The sequence below is a fragment of the Pseudophryne corroboree genome, chromosome 1, assembly GCF_028390025.1.
Source record: "Pseudophryne corroboree isolate aPseCor3 chromosome 1, aPseCor3.hap2, whole genome shotgun sequence".
NCBI classification, from domain to species: Eukaryota; Metazoa; Chordata; class Amphibia; order Anura; family Myobatrachidae; genus Pseudophryne; species Pseudophryne corroboree.
The window spans coordinates 87,310,668-87,326,882 of NC_086444.1; the positions used below are offsets into that span (position 1 = coordinate 87,310,668).

Below are 16,215 nucleotides of genomic sequence, written 5' to 3' on the forward strand. Positions count from 1 at the left end.
AAACTGATATACTGTATGTATGATCTCAATGTGATATCAGGGACAGTAGCAATAAAGAAAAAACCAGACGCTTGACACTCAGCGCGTGCAGTCTCCTCAAGTCCAAAATAACTATATGTACATAAATAAGACGTACAATATGTACATATATTGCACACCCCAAAAAACGGTCAGGGCTGCAGCCGTAGATCTCAGGACCAGCTGCTTCTCTTATAGGCAGCTTTGCTCACGAGTTAGTAGACCCAAGCAACTTTGTGTGTTAATCCCTGAAGGAAAAACTGTGAATATTGTTTACAAAGAAATTTTGTGATCAATGTGTACAATATAAAATACACATCACAATATTAATGGCACTACTGTCTTTTTAAAATGAATTCCGTTGAGCAATAGCAGACTTCCACATGAGCGGAGCCGCAGGCAAACCCAAGTTACAAATATTTTGGAACAATTTTAAGCAACCTTGTATAAATTTTTCAACTCGATCCACATTCAATTTTCACTAGATCCCAGAAAAGAACATCGGAAAACGGTAGGTTCATTTTAAATTATACAATTTAATTGCATTTTATACATTGTTTCACATATGGAAACAAAGTTTCAATATCACTGTGTTTGCCAACCTCTGATTTCTGGTCAGCAAATAGGACATAGTTTGTGATGAAGATTTACACTGCTCAGTTCACACTTTAAGTCATCATTTGCACAGATTCTAACAGTCCAGCTGGATGATATATACATACACTCAAGCCATTCAACATGATAAAATGTGAGTTACATACGCACAATGTAGTGAAGTTGTCCATGCCACGTATATACATATTTGCATATCTTCACCCTTTAGCTGCCAGACAAGGTTCAACACTTTGCTCTGCAAACGGTCGATTAAGTCTGGCAACAAAAAGTTTAAATTCAGAACATTTACCATCGAATTTCAGATAGATATGTATAAACAATAACAAAAAAACGCTAAACAAAAGAAAAAAGAAAAAAAGGTGCATTTATCAAAGCCATCAGCCTCCTCCGATCAAATACATCGTATAAATTTGTCTTGTGCAAATCTATTTCAAAAGAACACTGGCATTAAATAAAGGAAGAGGAAAACAAAAATACAGACAGACAATTTTGTGCTAGAATTCTCTCCGGCCTGTCCAGTATCCTTCTAGCAGTCTTGTAAGGTCATATAGTGACATGATAAATAAAACAGAACTAAGCTTGATAAGAGATTGTCTTTTGTCTTCTCACGGAATGTGCAAAATGACCAATTTCTTGCTCGTTTCTCATGAGACCTACGATGTACAGTAGCATTGAAATGTATCAGGGAGGAAGATTTATCCTATCGATTACAATAGATTAGACGCTTGTGGACAACGGTGATGGGCGAAGAATGGGCGTCCAACGCTTGCTAGCCTCGTAAGATGGAGAAGTAGAAGAGATCATCAGTCGGTATCAACAGTACACGATGCATAACTTATCCGGAAATGAAATAAGTATTTCTGTAAAAGCTATGCGTAGATAAATGCAGTGGCAATAGGAGGATTAAACATACTATTGTGGATACGGTAATAAATAGGAAATTGCAGAGGGTTACCGCCATCTCCCTATTTATGAAAGGAGACCACATACGTCCCCCCAGTTCCCACCCCCTCTCCCATCCAAGTAGTGTTTCGCTAAAATGCATCACAGGGTTCTTGCTCCCTGAGGGTTGTCCCTAGAACCTTGGCAGGTCGTTATTGGAAGGGCCATGCAGGAAAATACCAAACTGTAACAAAAAGTCCATGTACAAGGTATTATACTGCAGATGGAGAAAGGATGGGTGTCTTCCAAACGACTATTTACACGTCATCTGTGTGGGCGTTTCAGTGCTCGGCTCTTGCATACAAAGTTGTGTGTCCTGGTAGGAATACCCACACGTTTGCGTTAAAGAGAAAGACGACTCCCATGTTTAGAGGGTGAAATAAACCAACGCTGTTCAGGTTAAAAGAAAAACTAGGGTTCTTTATTCCCAGTGCATGTAGCGCTCTGTACGGATGGAGGGAAGGTGCTCCTGCCTTTGCGGGCCGGTCACAGCCAGGCAAGGTCCGCCATTTTCAGTCTATTATAGGAGTATCAGGTCAGGACTCTGCATCGACCACAAGTACTGGTTGCTTTGGTGGGACTGCTAGGAGACACTCTGCTTCTTCGTGCATCTGCCACAGAGAGAAAGAAAAATAATTGCATGATATACAGTAATATATTCAAATGAATAAAATATCAGTCATCCAATCAGATTGTACTCCGATCACCACATGCGGGTGCAGAACAAGACAGAACAGATTAAATATTGGCTTAAAAGCAAATCTGATATGCTGTGCTGGCTAGTTTACGGCAGCCTACTCTGCTTATAGAGGGGTATGAGCGCATGATAGAGTTCAGCGGCACTGCAGATAAACAGGGACTACTTCATTATCATAAGGAAAGGGTGTATTGGGCACTGAAGACAAGTCAGATGGTCGGAAGCATTGAGTGTATGCAGAACTCTGAAATGTTTTGCAGACGCTGGCGCAGCGCCGTTTTCACATGACCACAACCGGACTTCCTGCCTGCCTAGGGATACATCATTCCTCTAACAGGGTGTCTCTGGAAAGCCGTGGACATAGGTAGAGAAGGTGGTCACAACTTGTTTCCAGCGGACACCAACATGAACTGTGTCTAGAACGTGCTTCACCCCACTATGCAGAAATCCCTCCTCACATCTTCTCTCTGTCTCTGACTAGCAAGGGCTTTATGTCAGAGCTGCCAGTCCTTCGCTGATGCTAGGGAAAACCGCATACACTACTGACATAGGGGCAGGTGTATCAAACCTTCTAAAGACGACAAGTGGAGATGTTGCCAATAGCAACCAATCAGGTTCTATTAAGCACATTCTATAGAATGATACAGCATTCAATAGAATTATTACAGCGAAAAGCCAATTCATCACCATGGGCGACTCCCCTAATGACCACACCCTAAAAGGGCAGACTAGATGGGCCAAATGGTTCTTATCTTGATACTGTACATCTCCCATCTGTAGCTTAATTCAAAGGGAGTCCCCCCTGAGCACTCAGAGTTGGACCTGCCTCACAAGGTGGATCTACAGTGCCAGAACATTAATGAGGTTGTGGACAGGGGAAATAAGTAGATAGTAATATATAAGAGAACGAGATTCCCAGGTGTCAGGAAGTAACATTAGAATGCAGTCAATTGGTGAAAACATAATAGCCAATTCTCATTTATGTACGATACACACCCTTTAATAAGGATACAGAGAAACAGCACTACAGGGTGTCAGTGATGCAGCAATTCCTTAGACACTTACAATCTGAAACTGTACATCTTGAAACAGCTCCTGAATAAACCTCCGAGACGGGAGCCGGAACGTGCAGTGCGCTAATAAGTGGGACACCTCAGAGTAGAGGCAGATGTCATCAAACGTTTGTGGGAACTTCTCCTTAATCCTGAAACACAGGAGATAAAACCCTCAGTCAGTACAGCACTCTCAGCACACATCCCACTTACAGCTTAGCACCGCAGCCGCATTGCAGATAATTGTGCGTGACAGGACTTCAGCAGAGTGTTCCTTCCCGCTGCTGCAAAACTCACATGGCCTGAGGTCTGTGTGTCTTATCCTGACACATTTATGTGTCTATAAATAGCGGCTGTCCAGTCCTGTCACCCACAGTAACACTAGAGACACTCGCTGCTTCAGGGCTCTGCAAGGACCACATATCACCCAAAGTACACAGACCCCTGGTGTCTGCAAATCAAATCCCCAAATATCACTGGAGTATAGCCAGTACACCGTATGACTACACACATGAAAACTATGATTAACATGTGTGTAACCCTTAGCACAGAAACTGGGGGCACAATTTTAGTCAGGGAGTGAGATAAAAGCAGCTTGTCTGCTGCAGCCCTGAAGATCCCACACATACAGTATATCAGACAGATGTTGCTGGTTGCAAGGCCTTGGAACTCCTGTGTCCTGTACAACACAGATCCAAATTGGCCAGCATTCCTCACACCTGCCTTGACTCATCTGGACAAAGTACTGGGGCTACCATATAAAGGACATGCTAGAAACTACTTGAAACCCGAGTAGTTCAAAGTTAGCATCCCACCGCCTCACTGAGACCCAACTAGCAGTGAAAGTGAAGCATCTGGACAGCTAGTAACCAGATAGTGGCACAGCAAGCAACCTGTACGTACCGCACACAGTAGGGTAGTCTAGGTTAGAAGGCAGCACATACGAGAATGCTTGTTGCCGAAATGTGTGATGTGATTAGGTGCAGCATGTTGTGACAACCCGGGGTCATGGGCCTTGGATTGGTTTTCATTCAATGGTTTATTCTGAGCGTCCGCTCTGTGATTGATTACAAGTACAGATCCCTCGAGGGACTGTCACCGCATGCCTCCATTGGGACCAAAGACTATTCTCTGTTTTGCTCAATCTGCTTTTCCTATATAGTGAATAGCGTAGGGCAATGTTAGGTGAGTGGATGTGAAGCCTCCCTACATGTGTGTATCCTACTAATCAGACTGATCCGTGTTATGCACGTGCTAACCTAGTCCACTGCCAATGGTATTTTGCAACGATCATCACAGTGGATGACACCATCTCTCCCTCTGAGTGGTGCGCTAGAGAATAAAAATATAAAACAAAAAAACACTATCTACATGGAAAACTGAATAATATTTATAACCCCAAAGCCTGAGAATTCTGGCTAGCTTCTGGCCACATCAAGTCCTGTTCTGTCACAATGATACAGTTTTTACCACCCATTGTAGACTACTAATTAACCACTTGCCTAGCATGGCTGCATCAGATGCGACCATGCCAGCAAGTGCTCTATCTGACCTGGTTGCACAGGATGCGACCAGTCAGATAAACAGTGTTAGCAGCGGCAGGGATGGGAAACTTCCCTCCACTGCTGCTCTTCCTTCCTGCACTCTCCCCTCAGTGCTGCCGCTCACTGCTGATCCCCCCCCACCCAGCAGCTGCAGACAATGGCAGCCGCTGTGAAAGTGTAAACAACCCCCCCAAGCCGCCTTCAATTTTGCCCAATTCAATTGCAGCCCCTACAAATTTAGGCGAAAACACGTGATCTGGAATATGTTGCCGGATCCATTTGTTTTTGCGGCCGTAATTATGAAAACGGGTCATTTATCAGGGATTTTTTTATTTTTTTTTGCCCGACTCCGGGCAGGTGAAGAAAAATCCCTGATAGTTCTGGCTTTCAGGGCTAATTGGATAGACCCTTGCGGATCAATAAGCAATGATAAATTACTGTGGCTAATTGAATTCCCCCCTATGTGTGTTGACATGTGTTAATATAGCCAATATTTATATTATATTATATTTTATTGGAAAGGCACCACAAGGTTTCTGTAGCGCTGGACAAGGGGATAAAACGGGACACAATGGTACATATAACTACAGACAAGTATAGACAGTATATAAATTTACATTGATACCTGAGATTTTACTGTGAAAACCAAAATACCATTTAAAGCCTTATTCAAAACACAATGGGAAATTTGAAAAAAGAAAATGTAAATAGGAAAAATAATAAAGTCTTACGTTAGAAGTCCTGTTTCATGACTCTTTGTTCCTACGGAGCTACTTAGATTAATGACGAGCCTTAAGACCTCTTTCCGCAGCAATATCCGGCACACAGGTGTATCTTCTGGAATAGATTTTCCTCCTGAGATGATAAAAAGAAAACGGATTCAAAACGGTATATCGATTTTACCACTATTTATTGACACAGCATTTTTCTCTTTATCAAGATACAGTACAAAAACATCTTCAGTATTGTCTTCCATGAGGAAATCTACACTTTCCTCTGTACTTTCCATCCATTTATTGGACCCACTGTTTCCCTGAATGACACATTGATATGTTATGTACTTTGGAGATCTGCTTAAAGGAGGTTCTGAATATTAGATATTGGGGACACCTCAGTATTGCACAGCACATGAGACATATACATCAGCATAGCCAGTATATACAGGTAAATCAGCACAACAAATACGCCACAACCTCCCAGTAGGCACCCACTGTCGCATTGTTCTATTCTGTAGGCACCAGGATCACTTATCTCTGTACTCCTACGGATGCAACGCATGGGAAGAGGAGTTACACACACTCTACATAAGGACTCTCTAGCACCTGGTGTGGACCTTGGTCACCTCACAATAACCCAAGTGTAACAGTGCAAAGTAAAGTCACTCAGCCTCCTGACACATGTGCACGTACAATCAGCAGCACACTTGTTCACATGATACAGTATTACCTTATACACGCTCAGAAATGGAATGTTTGCTTAGAATATTCAAATCAACATAAGGGAACCATATATGTAATATGTATGTTACTTAATAGACTACAAAAGAATGTTGGTGAAAGCGAATGACTTGACCAGTGACCAATAGAGCTCTACTGTACAGAATAAATGATTTGTCTACTGAATGGTAGACCTTTTATTCATATGCAAACGGTAGAGCGACTGAGAACACAGATGTGTCCTCAAACATCTTGCCTCGATACACCACGTAGCGGGAGATGCCTGGTGTGAATGAGCTAGGTCCTGTGCAACTCCGTTATCGTTGGGACGTCTTTTTCTGCCAAAATGCATCTTAATTGCATCACTATGCAAATAGGACGCACAAGCAAACTCTGCTGATGAAAATATGCGGCATGTCTATATTCTCTGTGCGTCAGTGGCTGTATTTGCATATGAAATGGTACGTTAGTGTGTTTTCCTGTAACGTACCATTTTGTATGCAGATAATAGGATTTTGGTACTTACCAGGTAAATCCTTTTCTTTGAATCCATAGGGGGCACTGGAGTACTCTTGGGATATGGACGGCTTTAGCAGAACAAAGGCACTGAATATTTAAATTTAGTAACTCTCCTCCCCTCCATATTCCCAGAGTACCTCAGTGTTTTTTACTGAGCCGAACAGGAGCGATAGAGAGGATGACAATGGAGAATTACATAGAACATAACGGACAACAATAAAGTTGACACATAACGTTACTGACAACTAAACAGTTGACACCATAACCGATAGAACTTGAAAATTTGAACCAGTCGGTGAAAATGTGTTACCATAAGATCCACTGAACTTACCACAAACCAGGTAAAACTGCTCTGGGTGGGCGTCCAGTGCCCCCTATGGATTAAAAAAAAAAGGGTTTACCTGTTAAGTACCAAAATCCTATTTTCTTTTTCATCCACTAGGGGTCACTGGAGTACTCGTGGGACGTACCAAAGCTTCCCCCGTGGGCGGGAGAGCTATTTGGCACCTGTAACACTAGGCGGCCAAAGCTAGATGCTGATGCCGCAAACGTATCAAACTTGTAAAAGCGCACAAATGTGTGCACTGATGACCATGTAGCCGCACGGCAAAGCTGCGTCGTAGAAGCCCCACAACCAGCTGTCCATGAAGTTCCCACAGAACGTGTGGAATGAGCTGTTACTGACGTAGGCGGCTGTAACCTAGCATGAAGGTAAGCCTGACGTATGGTCAGTTTAATCCATCTGGATAAGGTCTGCTTAGAAGCTGGCCAACCCATCTTGGCAGCATCATCGAGAACAAACAACGTATCCGTCTTACAAACTGTAGACGTTCGGGATACATAAACGCGTAATGCGCGTACCACATCCAAAGTTCCAGAATCTTCTGTTAACACAGGAACTACTATTGGTTGATTGATGTGAAAAGATGACACTACCTTTGGCAAGAAAGCGGGATTCGTCCGAAGTTCCGCTCTGTCATCATGAAACACCAAATACGGTGGCTTGCATGACAAGGCACCCAAATCTGAAACACGCCTTGCCGAAGCTAAGGCTAGGAGAAAAATTGTTTTCCAAGTGAGAAACTTAATATCCACTTGTTGTAAGGGTTCAAAATATGAAGACTGTAAAAAATCTAAAACCAGATTCAAGTCCCATGGCGCTGTAGGTGGAATGAATGGAGGCTGTAGCGGGAGTGGCCACGGATCGTCTGCGAGTAGTCCGCGGAGATCCGAGAACCAAGCTCTCCGAGGCCAATGAGGCGCCACTAGTATGACTGTGGCGGACTCTCTTTTGATCCGTTTTAGCAACAGAGGGAGCAGCGGAAACAGATACACGAGGCTGTACGGCCACGCGATTGTGAGAGCATCCACCGCCACTGCCTTTGGATCTCGCGTTCTGGACACATACTGGGGCGTTTGGTGATTGTGGCGAGATGCCATCAGGTCCACTTGAGGGTAACCCCACCTTTGGACCAACATGTGAAACACTTCTGGATTTAATGCCCATTCTTCTGGATGAAAATCCCGACGGCTGAGATAATCCGCCTCCCAGTTGTCCACTCCCGGAATGAACACTGCCGACAATATCACTTGGTGATGCTCGGCCCAATAGAGGATTCGAGCTACTTCCCGCATGGCCATGCGGCTTCTCGTTCCTCCTTGTTTGTTGATGTACGCGACCGCCGTCGCGTTGTCTGACTGCACCTGGACAGTCTGAGACCGAAGCATGTGCACTGCTTGTCGTAGCGCATTGTAAATTGCCCGGAGTTCCAGGACATTTATAGACAGCAATCTTTCGTGATCCGCCCAGAGACCCTGGAGCTGACAATTTTGAACTATAGCTCCCCAACCTCTGAGACTCGCGTCCGTCGTTCGAATTATCCAATTGCAGGCGCCAAACCGTTTCCCTGCGGTTAGATTGTGTACTTTGAGCCACCAGAGTAGAGATACTCTGGTCCAAGGAGATAACCTCAGCCTCTGGTGAATCTGCAGATGCGAGCCCTACCACTGTGCGAGCACATCCAGTTGAAAAAGACGTGAGTGAAATCTTCCGAACTGAAGCGCTTCGAAAGCCGCCACCATTGTGCCTAACAGGCAAATGCACAAATGTACCAAGACTGTGGCTTGAGCACTAATTGTACCAGATGACGAATAATCTGTACTTTCTGTTCTGGTAGGTAAATTCTTTGATCTACCGTATCGAGAATCATACCTAGGAATTGAAGTTGTTGAGATGGAATCAGATGTGATTTCTTGAAGTTGACAATCCAACCGTGCTAAACTAGTACATTGTACGTTAGCAACGCATGTTGGAGGAGCATCTGTTGAGACGGAGCTTTGATGAGCAAATCGTCCAAGTACGGAACTATTATCACTCCCAGGGATCTGAGATGAGCTATCATCACAGACATTACTTTGGTGAATACCCGAGGTGCTGACGAGAGGCCAAACGGTAGAGCCTGAAACTGGTAATGGTTATGCCGTATCGCAAAACGCAAGAACCTCTGATGAGGTGGCCAAATCGGAATGTGTAAGTACGCATCCTTGAGATCCAGCGCAATCATGAATTCCTGTGGCTCTAAACCTGCAATTACTGACCGCAGAGATTCCATCTTGAATCTGTAGTAAGTGACGTACTGATTGAGGCCCTTCAAGTTCAATATTGGCCTGACCGAGCCATCCGGCTTTGGTACCACAAACAGACTGGAATAATAACCCTGACCTTGTTGGTGTACAGGGACCGGAATCAAAACTGCTGAATCCAGCAGAGACTGAATGGCAATTTGCAGAACCGCCCTCTTGTCGTCCGACACAGGCAGTCCCGTCTTGAAAAACCGCAGTGGCGGGAGACAGTCGAACTCTATTTTGTAACCTTTTAACACTAAATTGCGGATCCACCCATCTGTGGATGTCTGGAACCACGCCAAATGGAACGTCTGAAGGCGGGCTCCCACAATTGGAGATCCGAGATGGGCTGGGAGCCAGTCATGCCACTGGCTTGTCGGTGACCTTAGCGTCCTGACGACTGGTATTGGTTTGTTGAAAGCCACGTCCTCGACCTCGTCTACCAGGCGTGGCTGTTCCTCTACCACGGCCTCGAAAGGGCTGAGGTCTAAAGGATTTGAACGCCGGGCCAGAGTATTTCCGCCTAGGTACCGGTGGAGGCAATGGTAGGAAAACAGACTTTCCTCCCGTGGCCTCAGAAATCCATTTGTCCAATTCAGAACCAAACAACTTCTCGCCACCGTAAGGTAACGCCTCTATACCTCTTTTGACCTCTGCCTCCGTTTGCCAAGAACGCAGCCAGAGTGCTCGTCGTGCCGTAACTAGCAACGATGAAAGGCGATAAACTGAGCTGACAGACATCAGTAGAAGCTGTACATAGATAATCAGCAGATTCATAAATTTGATCAGCGACATGTATAAGGTGATCGTCATGTAGGGCAAACTTGAGTTCTGTTATCCATACCATTAGCGCCTTAGTTACCCAAATACCAACCAACCCAGGTCTAAGCAACACTCCTGCTGCTATATACATGGACTTTAGCATAGCTTCTATTTACGGTCTGAAGGGTCTTTAAGCGTAGTAGCAGTTGGTACTGGTATGGTTAATTTCTTTGTAAGTTTTGACACAGACGAATTCACCATTGGCGGATTCTCCCATGTAGATGTCACAAACTCTGGAAACGGGTAACTCTACTTAAATCGGCGAGGTATAGAAAACCGTTTATCCGGATTCTTCCGTGTTTCTACTAACATCTTATTAAGAGATTCCGAAACAGGAAAACACATTGGAGATCTTTGTCGCTTAGTAAAGACGACTTCATCATTTGTCAGAGGCTCCTCCGTCTCTGTAAACTTCAGAGACGGACGCACTGCCCTGATGAGATTATCAATGCCTGGGCTGTCAAAATCTTCACTATCTGTTGGTCTAATTCGCCCTCCTCACCCTCATCTTGCGCAGTGAGGTGTGGCATAGAATCGTCAGAATGCAACATAGCAGAAACTGGTAAATCATAAGACAAATTAAATTTATCCCTTCTACCCAAAGTGGACTTGTACCTTTGGCAAGGTTGAGACCACTCCGGTAGTTCTAGCGGTCTCACCCGAGACTCAGATCTTGCCGCTTCCCGCTCGCGTCGAGCGGCGGCCAATTCTGATTGCAACCCAACCATGACATCTGCTAGCCTTGCCCATGGAGGGTCCGGGGATGAAACCGGCTTCGAGACCGGAGCGGAAATTGTATTTGTAGCTGAATTCACAAAACATACTGTACATGTGGTAGATCCATCCGGTAACACACTGTTACAGACATTGCAGTGAAACTGCTTTTTAGTTTTTGCTGGTGCCTTACTCATTATGCAGACAGACAATACAATATACAAAGACAGACACTTGCACGACTCAGTAAAATTGTTACTAAGGTGTGTATAATATATATATATGGCCGCAGTGCAGTGCACGTGGCCAGTTCTATATGAAACCTGATCCCAAATTCCCACTAACACCCCTGCGCCATCCGGTGGAGTAGTGTTGTAGGGCAGGATCTTCCAAACTGAAAGAGAAACAGGATTGAACAGGAAGCATGGTTAAAATGGCCGCCATGCCATGCTTACACTAATCACAGTTCAGGTAAAACCCATATATATATATATATATATATATATATATATATATAGTCTATAATCTGTAACTAACATGTTAAGAAAAAACAACCCTGTTAACATAGGCTTAATAGCCTATGCAACTCTACCACAAGCCAGCAGCCTTTCCTATGTTATCTCCCCCCCTTTGCAGCCGCGCTGCTGTGAGGAGACTCCCCCCCCTGTGCTCCGTGTACCGTTATACAGTGTCCGGAGATCTGGTGCAGGGAGCCGGGGAGCGCTCTGTATAGCGGTGCTGTGGGCCGACATCGTAGCGGTTACCGGGGCGCGGGTGCCGGGAGCCGTAGCGGGTTGCGCTGTGAGCGGCGTGTGTGTAGCGGCGGGCGGCTCTGCGGGACGCTGTACACAAACCAGCGGCGGCGGCCGGCAGTGATCAGGGAGCATTGGCGCGCACAGTAACTTGTTCCCCACACAGTGGGGCGGCAGCGTGAGCTGACTGCCCCGTCCCCCAACATACCTGGACGCCTGTGGTGAGGGCTATGACGGGGCTTCTTCTGCAAGCTCCGTCCAGCCTGTCCTGCAGGATGTTCTGCCTTGGCTGTGAGGGTGCTCTGTAGTGAGGACCGACACGCCAGCAGCTGCTTGTAGCAGCTTTCACTATCCCAGACCCACGCCTTTTGGAAGGGGGGAAGGGATGTGCATAAAGTTAAGAAAAAGTAAAAAAAAATTAAATAAAAAATAAGAATTTACTCACCGGTAATTCTATTTCTCGTAGTCCGTAGTGGATGCTGGGAACTCCGTAAGGACCATGGGGAATAGCGGGCTCCGAAGGAGGCTGGGCACTCTAGAAAGATTTATGACTACCTGGTGTGCACTGGCTCCTCCCACTATGACCCTCCTCCAAGCCTCAGTTAGGACACTGTGCCCGGACGAGCTGACATAATAAGGAAGGATTTAGAATCCCGGGTAAGACTCTTACCAGCCACACCAATCACACCGTACAACTCGTGATACTATATCCAGTTTGACAGTATGAAAAACAACTGAGCCTCTCAACAGATGGCTCAACAATAACCCTTTAGTTAACAATAACTATTTACAAGTATTGCAGACAATCCGCACTTGGGATGGGCGCCCAGCATCCACTACGGACTACGAGAAAAAGAATTACCGGTGAGTAAATTCTTATTTTCTCTGACGTCCTAGTGGATGCTGGGAACTCCGTAAGGACCATGGGGATTATACCAAAGCTCCCAAACGGGCGGGAGAGTGCGGATGACTCTGTAGCACCGAATGAGAGAACTCCAGGTCCTCCTCAGCCAGGGTATCAAATTTGTAGAATTTTGCAAACGTGTTTGCCCCTGACCAAGTAGCTGCTCGGCAAAGTTGTAAAGCCGAGACCCCTCGGGCAGCCGCCCAAGATGAGCCCACCTTCCTTGTGGAATGGGCATTTACAGATTTTGGCTGTGGTATGCCTGCCACAGAATGTGCAAGCTGAATTGTACTACAAATCCAGCGAGCAATAGACTGCTTAGAAGCAGGAGCACCCAGCTTGTTGGGTGCATACAGGATAAACAGCGAGTCAGATTTTCTGACTCCAGCCGTCCTGGAAACATATATTTTCAGGGCCCTGACAACGTCTAGCAACTTGGAGTCCTCCAATTCACTAGTAGCCGCCGGCACCACAATAGGCTGGTTCAGGTGAAACGCTGACACCACCTTAGGGAGAAATTGGGGACGAGTCCTCAACTCTGCCCTATCCATATGGAAAATCAGATAAGGGCTTTTACATGATAAAGCCGCCAATTCTGACACTCGCCTGGCTAAAGCCAAGGCTAATAACATGACCACTTTCCACGTGAGATATTTCAGATCCACGGTTTTTAGTGGCTCAAACCAATGTGATTTTAAGAAACTCAACATCACGTTGAGATCCCAAGGTGCCACAGGAGGCACAAATGGGGGCTGAATATGCAGCACTCCTTTTACAAATGTCTGAACTTCAGGTACTGAAGCTAGTTCTTTTTGAAAGAAAATCGACAGAGCCGAGATCTGTACTTTAATGGAGCCTAGTTTTAGGCCCATATCCACTCCTGCTTGCAGGAAATGCAGAAATCGACCTAGTTGAAATTCCTCTGTTGGGGCCTTATTGGCCTCGCACCATGCAACATATTTCCGCCATATGCGGTGATAATGCGTTGTCGTAACATCTTTCCTGGCCTTAATAAGCGTAGGAATGACTTCTTCCGGAATACCCTTTTCCTTTAGGATCCGGTGTTCAACCGCCATGCCGTCAAACGCAGCCGCGGTAAGTCTTGGAACAGACAGGGCCCCTGCTGTAACAGGTCCTGTCTGAGCGGTAGAGGCCACGGGTCCTCTGAGAGCATCTCTTGAAGTTCCGGGTACCACGCTCGTCTTGGCCAATCCGGAACCACGAGAATCGTGTTTACTCCTCGCTTTCTTATTATTTCAATACCTTTGGAATGAGAGGCAGGGGAGGGAACACATAAACCGATTGGTACACCCACGGTGTCACTAGAGCGTCCACAGCTATCGCCTGAGGGTCCCTTGACCTGGCGCAATATCTTTTTAACTTTTTGTTGAGACGGGACGCCATCATGTCCACCTGTGGTTTTTCCCAACGGTTTACCAGCATCTGGAAGACTTCTGGGTGAAGTCCCCACTCTCCCGGGTGGAGGTCGTGTCTGCTGAGGAAGTCTGCTTCCCAGTTGTCCACTCCCGGAATGAACACTGCTGACAGTGCTAGTACATGATTCTCCGCCCATCGGAGAATTCTTGTGGCTTCTGCCATCGCCATCCTGCTTCTTGTGCCGCCCTGTCGATTTACATGAGCGACTGCCGTGATGTTGTCTGACTGGATCAGCACCGGCTGGTGTAGGAGCAGGGATCTTGCTTGACTTAGGGCATTGTAGATGGCCCTTAGTTCCAGAATATTTATGTGAAGGGAAGTCTCCTGACTCGACCATAGTCCTTGGAAGTTTCTTCCCTGTATGACTGCCCCCCAGCCTCGAAGGCTGGCATCCGTGGTCACCAGGACCCAGTCCTGTATGCCGAACCTGCGGCCCTCTAGAAGATGGGCACTCTGCAGCCACCACAGTAGAGACACCCTGGTTCTTGGAGACAGGGTTATTAAGCGATGCATTTGAAGATGCGATCCGGACTACTGGTCCAACAGGTCCCACTGAAAGATTCTGGCATGGAACCTGCCGAAGGGAATTGCTTCGTAAGAAGCCACCATCTTTCCCAGGACCCGTGTGCAGCGATGCACTGATACCTGTTTTGGTTTCAGGAGGTCTCTGACTAGAGATGACAACTCCCTGGCTTTCTCCTCCGGGAGAAACACTTTCTTCTGGACTGTATCCAGAATCATACCCAGGAACAGTAGCCGTGTCGTCGGAACCAGCTGTGACTTTGGGATATTCAGAATCCAGCCGTGCTGGTGCAGCACCTCCTGAGATAGTGCTACTCCCACCAACAACTGTTCCTTGGACCTCACTTTTATTAGGAGATCGTCCAAGTACGGGATAATTAAAACTCCCTTTTTTCGAAGGAGTATCATCATTTCCGCCATAACCTTGGTAAATACCCTCGGTGCCGTGGACAGGCCAAACGGCAGCGTCTGGAATTGGTAATGGCAATCCTGTACCACAAATCTGAGGTACTCCTGGTGAGGATGGTAAATGGGGACATGCAAGTAAGCATCCTTGATGTCCAGGGATACCATGTAATCCCCCTCGTCCAAGCTTGCAATAACCGCCCTGAGCGATTCCATCTTGAACTTGAATTTTTTTATGTACGTGTTCAAGGATTTTAAATTTAAAATGGGTCTCACCGAACCGTCCGGTTTCGGTACCACAAATAGTGTGGAATAATAACCCCGGCCTTGTTGAAGTAGGGGTACCTTGATTATCACCTGCTGGGAATACAACTTGTGAATTGCCGCTAGCACCGCCTCCCTGTCTGAGGGAGCAATCGGCAAGGCAGATTTTAGGAACCGGTGGGGTGGGGACGCCTCGAATTCCAGTTTGTACCCCTGAGATACTATTTGCAGGATCCAGGGATCCACCTGTGAGCGAGCCCACTGATCGCTGAAATTCTTGAGGCGACCCCCCACCGTACCTGGCTCCGCCTGTGGAGCCCCACCGTCATGCGGCGGACTTGGAAGAAGAAGCGGGGGAGGACTTTTGCTCCTGGGAACCTGCTGTTTGTTGCAGCCTTTTTCCCCTACCTCTGCCTCTGGACAGAAAGGACCCGCCTTTTCCACGCCTGTTTTTCTGGGTCCGAAAGGACTGAACCTGATAAAACGGCGCCTTCTTAGGCTGTGAGGGGACATGGGGTAAAAATGCTGACTTCCCAGACGTTGCTGTGGAAACCAGGTCCGAGAGACCATCCCCAAATAATTCCTCACCCTTATATGGCAACACTTCCATGTGCTTTTTAGAATCTGCATCTCCTGTCCACTGGCGAGTCCATAAGCATCTCCTAGCAGAAATGGACAATGCACTTACTTTAGATGCCAGTCGGCAGATTTCCCTCTGTGCATCTCTCATATATAAGACTGAGTCTTTTATATGGTCTGTGGTTAACAGGATCGTGTCTCTGTCTAATGTGTCAATATTTTCTGACAGTTTATCTGACCACGCAGCGGCAGCACTGCACATCCAAGCTGACACAATAGCTGGCCTAAGTATAATGCCTGAGTGTGTATATACAGACTTCAGGATCGCCTCCTGCTTTCTATCAGCAGGTTCCTTGAGGGCGGCCGTA

General features: G+C 46.3%; 1 protein-coding gene across 1 annotated transcript in view; it reads right to left on the bottom strand.

The window, feature by feature from the left end:
• Nucleotides 1-534: 534 nt before the first annotated feature.
• Nucleotides 535-16,215, bottom strand: part of RICTOR (RPTOR independent companion of MTOR complex 2) — a 291,482-nt gene continuing 275,801 nt past the window's right edge. Inside the window, exons 36-38 of the mRNA XM_063961244.1 lie at nucleotides 5,600-5,723; nucleotides 3,338-3,476; nucleotides 535-2,186 (exon numbers count right to left, since the gene is read on the bottom strand). Of these exons, the coding sequence (XP_063817314.1) occupies nucleotides 2,112-2,186; nucleotides 3,338-3,476; nucleotides 5,600-5,723 (338 nt within the window). The 3' untranslated portion in view covers nucleotides 535-2,111. The remainder of the gene's footprint in view (nucleotides 2,187-3,337; nucleotides 3,477-5,599; nucleotides 5,724-16,215) is intronic.